Source organism: Crotalus tigris, unplaced genomic scaffold (genome assembly GCF_016545835.1).
Source record: "Crotalus tigris isolate CLP2741 ecotype Arizona unplaced genomic scaffold, ASM1654583v1 scf7180000020640.449710, whole genome shotgun sequence".
In the NCBI taxonomy this organism is placed as follows: Eukaryota; Metazoa; Chordata; class Lepidosauria; order Squamata; family Viperidae; genus Crotalus; species Crotalus tigris.
Window position 1 is genome coordinate 303,981 of NW_024098119.1, and position 11,016 is coordinate 314,996.

An 11,016-nucleotide genomic window follows, 5' to 3' on the forward strand; every position below is an offset into this window, starting at 1 on the left:
GCCTACAAAGTAGGTGGCCCAGAATTTCTGGCTTTCACTTATGTAAACTTTTATTGGCATTCTAAGTTGGAACTTACGTTGAATATTTAAATAATATAGACTGTTCAGTTTGTAGCGTGTAGTAGGAACTATTAAACTATGTTAATGGGGGGGGCAACTTTTCTTAACTTTTGATACTCATATCTAACATTTGCCTATATCTCATGAAGTTCTCTAACTGCTAACGTAACACTATGTTTTTTTTTTTCTCTTGACCATTGCCTAGCTGGCTGGTATTTTAATAACAATATTTTATGCTTTTTAAAACACCTTGCTCCTTGGAAGCAACTTAAATATTTTTAGAATATGTTATTTTTCAGACTTTTGAATGAGGAAAAGCAATCATTATTTTTTACTTGTAAACTGCTTAGAGTCACTTAGTGAGATAGGTAGTGTATATATTTGATAGAATAGAATAGAATAGAATAGAATAGAATAGAATAGAATAGAATAGAATTAAGAAGAAATAATAGAATAGAATAGAATAGAATAGAATAGAATAGAATAGAATGGAATGGAATGGAATGGAATGGAACAGAATATATCATATAGAATAGAATAGAATAGAATTAAGAAGAAAGAATAGAATAGAATAGAATAGAATAGAATAGAATAGAATAGAATAGAATAGAATAGGAAGGGACCTTGGAGGTCTTCTAGTCCAGCTCCCCGCTCAAGCAGAAGAATCTGCACCATCTCAGACAGGTGAATCTCCAGTCTCTTCTTAAAAATCTCCAGTGATGGAGCGCCCACGATTTCTCGGGGTAAGCTGTTCCACTGGTTGATTATCCTCACTGTCAGGAAGTTTCCCCTTAATTTTGTTGCTAAATTAATGTTGCTAAAAAAAAAAAAAAAACAGATAGGAGGGAAGTTTACTCACCAAGGGAATGAGTAGTGGAAAGTCTTTCACGCATCTTGATTATTCATGTGTTCATGGGCAAGAGTCTGCATAACCTTATAAATATATGATGTGCTCCTTTTTTATTTGATTTCAGGAATTCTATGTTAATCTACAGGAGCAATAGATCACTTAATGAGGAACCACCAGGTGAAAAAGGATCAATGATTACAAACTGGCTAACGTGGATTAGTAGAGCCCAGTTAGGGGGTTATTTCCTTGGTATCTTGGGATCCGTTATGTGCATCACTTCAACAGCCACTGAACATTGGAGAATATGGCACGTAGAAAGTCAGGACGGCATGAATCCTGGTGTGGTGTGGATCGGAATCTGGAGGGCCTGTTACCTGCGCAGCACTCATCCCGAAAAAAGGTACGTCCACTGTGAGGACTTCACCGAAGACCTGAGGATGCTGCCCAAGGAAATATTTTTGGCTCAAGATCTGATGACCTTGAGTTGCATTGTAGGAGCGGTGGCCATCACCCTCATGAGCTTTGCCTTAGGGATTGTGGTCAAAGAGATCAGACAAAAAAAATATCTGCTCACCTTGTTCACTGTGGGAGGTTTTCTGAACTTTCTAGCAGGAATTATGGTTTTCATTCCAATTTTCTGGAACCTGCATTCCATCTTGGAGAACAGAGACATCCAGTTTCCTGAGTCCTTCAAAATGCCTACAGTTCCAAAGAGCCAGGATGTTGGAGCTGCTATTTACGTTGGCTATAGTGCTGCCGTTTTTTTCCTGGCAAGTGGCATTATGATTATCTGTAATAAAAGTGTTTTGCAAATACATGCAGAAAATGCTCCATCCCCAACCAATCTATCACTGGTGACAACCCAGTTTAGTGCAAACTTTGGTTCCTCGGTGATAATTAACGTAACCAACAGAGAGGAGCCTGAGTCCAGTGTCGAAAAGTTAACATCTATCCATTATTTGGATATAAATAAAGATTCGTCACAATCTATTCATCCTCAATAGTTTGAGAACACAAAGAAAGTCCCTATTCTATCAGTTACTCCATGCCAGTAGACACAAACTGCCAATGTTTGTCTACTCTATTGTATCATATTTCCAGTTTTCATTTTACACTTGCCAAATATCCCTTAATGTAAACAAACGCTATTAATAATAAATACTACAAATAAATAAACACTGGATGGTTTGTAACTTTTTTTGTCGCCTTCTTTTCCCATTGCCAAACCTTGCCAGGATAAAAAATCTGAACATTTTAGAAACTTCCACGTTTGTGTGTTGTCTGAATTGGTCTAAATAACTGTTACTCTGCAGTAGAGTTTAATTCTAATTAATATGAATTGACCCTGCTCTTTTGAAAATAAAAGTGATAATTTCTGCCTCAATGAACTGGATTCCTATTGAATCTTTAATGATGGGGATCCAATGTCAGCCATCAATTCCTTGCCCGGTTTAAATGGGTGATGGAAATGGTTTCCAGGAGTGAAACTTTTCAGTGCTTAAGCAAGATGAATGATGGCAAAGTTAAAGGTTTGCCACTGGGTTCTGCAAATAGTTTTGAGAATTTTTTTTTAATCATTCAAGAGTTTCCCAGGGCATGAATGGAAAATATCTAATGTAAATAAAATACAGCAGCGTAAGCTTTGTACATATACCGGTAGTTATTTGCTGTGCATGTTATGCTTATGTATTAGGTATTATATATACCTTGGACATCGGATCTCAGTGGAAGGTGATACAATAAAGGAAATTGAACAGATTGTTTAGAATAGAATAGAATAGAATAGAATAGAACAGAACCTTTATATGGAATGGAATGGAATGGAATAGAACAGAACAGAACAGAACAGAACAGAACAGAATAGAATAGAATAGAATCTTTATATGGAATAGAATAGAATAGAATAGAATAGAATAGAATAGAATAGAATAGAATAGAATAGAATAGAATAGAATAGATGGAGTGGAGTGGAATAGAATAGAATAGAATAGAATAGAATAGAATAGAATAGAATAGAATAGAATAGAATAGAATAGAATAGAAAAAAGAATAGAATAGAATAGAGAATTGAATGCAGAATAGAATAGAATGGAATGGAATAGAATAGAATAGAATAGAATAGAATAGAATAGAATAGAATAGAATAGAATAGAATAGAATAGAATAGAATAGAGTAGAGTAGAGTAGAGTAGAGTAGAGTAGAGTAGAGTAGAATAGACTAGAATAGAATAGAATAGAACTGGAAGGTATCTTGGAGATCTTCTAGTCCAGCCCCCTGCTCAAGCAGTAGTTAGCATTAGCAAGCATTCGGCAAGCTAAGCGTAATTTTCAAGAACAGCCTCTCCCCCATGCCTGAACATTTTTTGATCAGTGCGTGCTACCTGCTCTAACATACGCTGGTGAAACATGGACACTAACTGGGCAATCAACACAAAAGCTGCTGCGTAGTGGAGCAAAGAGCCATGGAAAAAGAGGCCTGCTCAGCATCAGAAGCACAAGGTAGAATCAGAGAACAAACGACAACAACTTAGCCCAGAATTTATGTCGCCAAGTGAGAAATTTGCTAAGTAACTCCCTCCCCCCAGCTACCACCCCCCATCCATGCCTTATGGGGGGGGGCTGCCCCCTTTCAAGCAAGCCCAAGCTTTTAGCCACGGGTTGCAAACAGCAGCAGAAACTGGATCCTCAAAGGAGCCAGGCAAGCAGGCAAGGAGCAAAAGGGAGAGAAGCTGGCTTGCTATAGCCAGGAGCAGACCAACTTTTTAGCCCTCCCCCCCCCCCCGCCCAGCAGTCAGGACGAGCACGGATCTGGTAGGAAAGCTGGGTGGTGCTTTGCAAAAGAAGGAAGCCAGCCTGGCAGGAGAGGAGAGGAAGCTCTGCCCAGTTAGGAGACAGCAGGCTTTCTCCTGGGTCTTGCAAGGCTTTGGGAAAAGCGATCGTCTGCATGCAAAGGCAGCTTCCCAAAACTGCCCCCTTGCTTTCTTCCTTTCCCCCTCCCCAAATCGACATTTTTCCAATAAAGAAAACTGAAGAAAAGCTGGTAAAGGGACGGTCTGTTCATCTCTCCCTGCCCCACCTCCAGTTAGGTGCTGAAGCTAAATTCTCCACCTCTGGCCTCCAGTCTCCCTTGAATAACAACTAAAGTAGAGGCGCCTGGAAAAATGGTGATGATGGTGATAATGATGATGATGATGATGATGATGATGATGATGATGATGATGATAATAATAATAATAATAATAATAATAATAATAATAATAATAATGTTGGAAGGGACCTTGGAGGCAGGACACCCTACACCATTTCAGACAAATGGCTGTCCAGTCTCTTCTTAAAAACTTCCAGTGTTGGAGCATTCACCGCTTCTGGAGGCAGGTTGTTCCACTGGTTAATTGTTCTGACTGTCAGGAAATTTCTCCTTCGTTCTAGGTTGCTTCTCTCTTTGGTTAGTTTCCATCCGTTGTTTCTTGTCCTGCTTTCAAGCACTTTGGAAAATAGCTTGACTCCCTCTTCTTTGTGGCAGCCCCTGAGATATTGGAAGATTGCTATCATGTCCCCCTTCGTCCTTCTCTTCGTTAAACTAGACATACCCAATTCCAGCAACTGTTCCTTGTATGTTTTAGCCCCCAGTCCCCTAATCATCTTTGTTGCTCTTCTCTGTACTCTTTCTAGAGTCTCAGCATCTTTTTTACATTGTGACGACCAAAACTGGATGCCGTATTCCAAGTGTGGCCTTACCAAGGCATTGTAAAATGGTATTAACACTTTACGTGATCTTGATTCTATCCCTCTGTTAATGCAGCCCAGCCCTGTGTTGGCCTTTTTGGCAGCTGCAGCACATGGCTGGCTCATATTTAAGTGATTGTCTACTAGGACTCCGAGGTCCCTCTCACAGTTACTACTATTGAGCAAGGTACCCCCTGTACTATACCTGTACATTTGGTTTTTCTTGATCATATGCAACTGGCTTACCTTGATGAGTGACTGGCAGGCTGAAGAACAGAGGAAAAAGGGGTTTGATTTTGAAGGGAGAGAAGAAAGAAAGAAAGAAAGAAAGAAAGAAAGAAAGAAAGAAAGAGAGAGAGAGAGAGAGAAAGAAAGAAAGAAAGAAGGAAAGAAAGAAAGAAGGAAAGAAGGAAGGAAGGAAGGAAGGAAGGAAGGAAAGAAAGAAAGAAAGAAAGAAAGAAAGAAAGAAAGAAAGAAAGAAAGAAAGAAAGAAAGAAAGAAAGAAAGAGAAAGATCCTTCTGGAGGCTGCTGGTTTGGAGCACCAGAAGATCAACTGCAAAGCCAGCGAGGGTTCAACACATGCAGCAGACTGTTGCAGAGGAAGCTGGGTCCGAAAAGGAGTCATTCAAGCAGCAAACAGCTTCCCCCCCCCCCCAAAAAAAAGATTTCCAAGTTTTTTGCTGCTTGTTTGACTCCCTTTTAGGAAGAAGTTTCTGGCATGGCCTTTTGTTTCAGGTGCTGCAGCAAAAATATTTAAATGAAAATGTTTTTTAAAAAAAATAAATAGATCCTAGGTGGGTAGGAAATAGGTAGATTTTTAATTAGGCAGATAAATAAGAGACATGCAGGTGGATAACTAGGCAGAGAGATAAGTTGATAAGTAGAGGGGGGGGGGGCGGGAGACCAAAAACAGGCATTTCACAATAAAAGAATGCAACTTACGTCACTCAGACAGTGAAATACATTTCGACCACAAGTGAGCCCAGAATTTCTGTTGCTAAGTGAGACAGTTGTTACGTGAGTTTTGCCCCATTTTACGACCTTTCTTGCCACAGTTGTTAAGTGAATCACTGCAGCTGTTAATTTAATAACCTGGTTGTTAAGTGAATCTGGCTTCCCCCATTGACTTTGCTGGTCAAAAGGTCGCAAAAGGGGATCACGTGATCAAATTTAGATCAAACATCTAAATGTAAATCACATGATCCTGGGGATGCTGCAATGGTCATAAGTGTAAAAATGGTCATAAGTCACTTTTTTCAACGCCATTGTAACTTCAAACAGTCATCACGAAATTTCATTTTGATGTATGCCGATTGGTGTACTTTCAAAGTGACAATAAAGTTATTATTATTATTATTATTAAACAAACTGTTGTAAGTCAAGGACTACCTGTCACATGTTCCCTACATGATTGGCTTTTTAATATGACCTTATCAAAAATTTCACATTTCTTCCAAAACAGAAAGAACGTAAGGATTTCTTTTTTTAAAAAAAAAATGTACGTGTGAGAAATTATATCTGGTGCATGAATTTCAGTGTATGTGTTTTGTATGAGTTATATTTGTGGCTGGGTGTGTATGTGTATGAGTGCATGGAAGAGTCACACGTAAGCCTTTGTGATCAAGCTTTGATCGTTGGTGTGTTGGGAAGGGCTTGAGGGAGATTTATTTACTTATTTAATACAATTTAGAGGCTGCCATGAAAGCAAGGACAATTAAAGAAAGAAGCAGATCATAAACATCCGAGAGATAAATAAACAAAACATTCTGCTGGAACTGAACCATCATTCTGCTCCAAAGCCTGGAACAACAGCCTCGTTTTCGTGAAATAATTTTTTGAAAATTATTCGGGTGAGATGCTCTTCCAAAGGGCAGGCAACTCAACTGCACGTTCCTAAAATCTTGGAAGGTCCAGCTCAGTGTTTCTCGGCCTCAAGCACTTTAAGATGTGGCAAGGTCCAATCCGGGTGGTCACCAGGACCAGAGGTTCAGTCTTCTGAGCTTCTGGACTCATGCTGGGTCCCATCCTCAGAGAACTTCTCTCTGAGGATATGTGCTTTGGGCTGTTTTCCTTGTTACCTTCCTGGAGGAGAAGGCTCCGTGGTATTCGAAGCTGAACATCCAGATTCAGCCACAGCTTTGTTCCATACAGTATCAACCTCGTGAACTCTCAAGCTTCCTCTTTCCGCTATGTGTTCAAGATGGATAATGATTATGTATGTATGTATATATGTATGTATGTGTGTGTGTGTGTGTGTATGTATGTATGTATGTATGTATGTATGTATAATTGCATGCATATACGTGTGGTACGTGTGTGTATGGGTACATACATACTTTCTTTTGAGATCAGGCAACAGAATTTCATTTTTACTGTGGGTCAGTGTGCTCATAGTAAAAAATGACAATAAAGATTATCTTATCTTACCTTGTCTTGCCTTGCCTTGTCTTGTCTTGTCTTGTCCTTACCTTACCTTATCCTATCCTATCCTATCCTATCCTATCCTATCCCATCTTATCCCATCTTGTCTCATCTCGCCTTGCCTTGCCTCGCATTGTCTCATCTCATCTTGTCCTGTCTTACCTTACCTTACCTTACCCTATCCTATCCTATCCTATCCTATCTTATCCCATCTTATCCTATCTTATCTTGTCTTGTCTTGTCTTGTCCTGTCTTACCTTACCTTACCTTATCCTATCCTATCCTATCCTATCCCATCCCATCCCATCTTATCCCGTCTTGTCTTGTCTTGTCTCGTCTCACCTCACCTCGTCTCATCTTGTCTTGTCCTGTCTTACCTTACCTTACCTTACCTTATCTTACCCTGCCCTGCCTTGCCTTGCCTTGTCCTGTCTTACCTTACCTTACCTTATCCTATCCTATCCTATCCCATCTTATCCCATCTTATCTCGTCTCGCCTTGCCTTGCCTCATCTCATCTCATCTTGTCCTGTCTTACCTTACCTTACCTTACCTTACCCTATCCTATTCTATCCTATCCCATCTTATCCCATCTTATCCCATCTTATCTTATCTTATCTTATCTTATCTTATCTTATCTTATCTTATCTTATCTTATCTTATCTTATCTTATCTTGTCTTGTCCTGTCTTACCTTACCTTACCTTACCCTGCCCTGCCCTGCCTTGCCTTGCCTTGCCTTGCCTTGCCTTGCCTTGTCTTGTCTTGTCTTGTCCTGTCCTGTCCTGTCCTGTCCTGTCTTACCTTACCTTATCCTATCCTATACTATCCTATCCCATCTTATCCTATCTTGTCTCGTCTCGCCTTGCCTTGCCTTGCCTTGTCTCATCTCATCTTGTCCTGTCTTACCTTACCTTACCTTACCCTATCCTATTCTATCCTATCCTATCCTATCTTATCCCATCTTATCCCATCTTATCTTATCTTGTCTTGTCTTGTCTTGTCCTGTCTTACCTTACCTTACCTTACCTTACCCTACCTTGCCCTGCCTTGCCTTGTCTTGTCCTGTCTTACCTTACCTTACCTTATCCTATCCTATCCTATCCTATCCTACCCCATCCCATCCCATCTTATCCCGTCTTGTCTTGTCTTGTCTCATCTCACCTCACCTCGTCTCATCTCGTCTTGTCCTGTCTTACCTTACCTTACCTTACCCTATCCTATCCTATCCTATCTTATCCCATCTTGTCTTATCTTGGCTTGTCTTACCTTACCTTACGTTACCTTATCCTATCCTATCCTATCCCATCCCGTCCCGTCCCGTCCAGTCCCATCCTGTCTTGCCTTATCTCACCTCACCTCACCTCATCTCATCTCATCTCATCTCATCTTATCTTATCTTTTATCTCTTACCTCTTATCCTAGCTTGCCTTTGAACAGTCACTAAACAGACTGTTGTAAGTTGAAGACTATCTGTACTATTTCGCATCATATGCTTTTCACAGGACACCAAGACACTTGTAGGAAATCCACACAAGGAGTACCTGACAGTGAACAGCTCACTCTTATTAATATACTGACTTCTCGGAGTCATTGACTATGAAAGTAATGGCTTGTAAATCTTTTAAATCTCTCTCTCTCTTTCTTTTTTCTTAAACCTTACAATGGAAAAGAAGAACCAAATAAATTATTCAAGGGGCAACCTATAATTGGTGAAGCATCTCTGTTGCTTTGAGATCCAGTTACTTAGCAACTATGGAGTCACCGAGCCCTGGTTAGCTCTTTTGGCCAAGGTGATCTTTTTGTTGTGCATAAGAATCTCCAAACCCAATTATTCTGCGGGCTTTATTGTCTCTTGACTCTTATCCTGGTCAAGAGCAGCCAGGAGTCTGGGGCTGGGCAGTGGAGGTGAGGTAAGGTGAAGTGGACCTTGGTGGAAAGGAGAGGAACCTTCCCTGGGAACAGGGAAGAAGCAGAACTATAAGAGGAGGAAAAGGTTCAGAGAAGGTCTCAATGCAGTAATCAGGACGGCAGTGAGTACAGCCCAAAATTGATATTGCTATGTGATAAATTTGTTACAACCTGCTCTTCTGGCATCCACAGATTGCCCTCTAGTGTCCCTTTTTAAGGAAACCCATATCCTGTGGGATAAGGACAGGCAGGAAGATCGTTGAAGCAACTGCTACCAGGAATTTTCTAGCTTTGACAAAAATGTTCAGATTCACTTGGAGCTTGATGCTGCCTAGACAGGTCTAGAGACATGGCTGCGATGTCATCTCAGATCAGTCTGACCCTGGGGAAACCTGAGGAAGTAGATGGATTCTCCATAGGCTCAGCCCCTTCAACGTTGGGCCTGTCTTGGTGGTGAACATCTCGATGGGAGCCAGTGAGAAATGTCCCTTGAGGAGCCACTGCAGGACTCAGTGCTATTCCCAGTTATTTAACATGAAACTGTGGACCAAGATATGGGATACCTGCTTGTCTATTTCAATCTATGGCTGAATAAGTGATGTTCTCAAATGGCTGTCAAGGTGTCTATAGGCTATTTGCATCTGGATGAGGAGAAACAGCTTGAAACTCATCCCAGCTCAAGGTTGAAAGCCTGCCAATGGCAGTGAAATCCAATTGTTAACTCTGGACGAGTTGCACCCTCTTGGGTGGAGTTGGGATTCCTCACGGATTCCCACAGCTCCTGCTGAAGGAGCAGATGGCAACTGTGACTTACCTCCAGCTCCATCCTGTGCATCAATTGCAATGTTTCTTGGAATGGCAGCCATTACTCAGTGTCCCTCACCCCTTACTCACTCTTGATTCAACCCTCAGAACATGTTTTATATAGGGCTGCTCTGAATTGGGAAGCGACAGCTGGTCCAGCAGTTCAGGGACTCCTCTGTGCACCCCAAGACAGCCACATGACCTCTGCTCCAAGAACTCTACCGATTTGCCAGTTGAGGTGCTAATTGTCACCTTTAAAGCCTGTCATGTTTTGGAACCTGAATACCTGCAGAGCCATTTTCTCCCTATACGTCTTGCCTGCCCAATAAGATCCAGGAGGTGAGCTTTCTGTGGCTTTCCTTGATTAGAGAGTCATGCAACCACATTTCTCCTAAAGCTTCCCCCCCCCCTTTTCTGGCTTTTTGAAAACAGTGAAAATTGAACTATTTGATCAAGCTTGTGGCATCAGTTGGCTTGTAAGTTCCCCTTGAGTCATGAGGCTGGGTTTTTATTAGTAATATTTACGGCTTTGTGATTCCTAGTTTCACAGAAGTCTGATGTAACTCCTTTTAAATTGATTATATGGTTTTAAACCAGTTATGTGTATGGTTCTAGACCACTCAATTTTGCATCGGAGTGGCTTAAGTCAATAAAGAAACAAACTTGGCCATGTCCATGTTTAGGCACTGTTGACCTTGATTGCAACTGTTGGATGTGCAGAGAGTGGAGGGGAAAAGAATCAGGGGAGAGAGGACAGCTTTCTTTGGGTAGCTGAAGAGCTTTTATGTAGAAGATGGGGCAGAATTGTTCGGTGTTGCTCCAGGAGATGGGATAAGAAACTGGGCATAAATTACAATACAGTAGAGGCCAAAATTGTGGAAACCTTTTGGGAAAAGCGTATTTTCGAGGTTTGATGGCTAATAACATCACTTTTTGGGGGGAGTAGTACCATAAAATTATAAATCAATGGAAAGATAATTTAATCAAGAATGTAATGCAACAAAGTTTGTTCAATTATCTGTACGCTATTCTATGAAAAGTTATAGCCAAATAACCAGAAAAAGGAAGCACAACTTGCTTAGGTTGATATCAGGTAGCTTTCCTTCATCTGACTGTAGCCAATGAGTGTGAGTGTTTAGAGAGCCAATCAGGTGTCATCTTGTTTTGGCCACGAGCCAATCAGATCACAGTAGGGTTCAGTTATTGATGTCACGTATTGAAGCTGAGAGGAGGACATTTGTCAGT

General features: G+C 40.9%; 1 protein-coding gene across 1 annotated transcript; it reads left to right on the forward strand.

The window, feature by feature from the left end:
• Window positions 1-1,047: 1,047 nt before the first annotated feature.
• On the forward strand, window positions 1,048-1,914 carry LOC120319352 (claudin-34-like). The gene has a single exon (XM_039368131.1). The coding sequence runs from the start codon at window positions 1,102-1,104 to the stop codon at window positions 1,912-1,914; it is 813 nt and encodes a 270-aa protein (XP_039224065.1). The 5' UTR covers window positions 1,048-1,101.
• The last annotated feature ends 9,102 nt before the right edge of the window (window positions 1,915-11,016 follow it).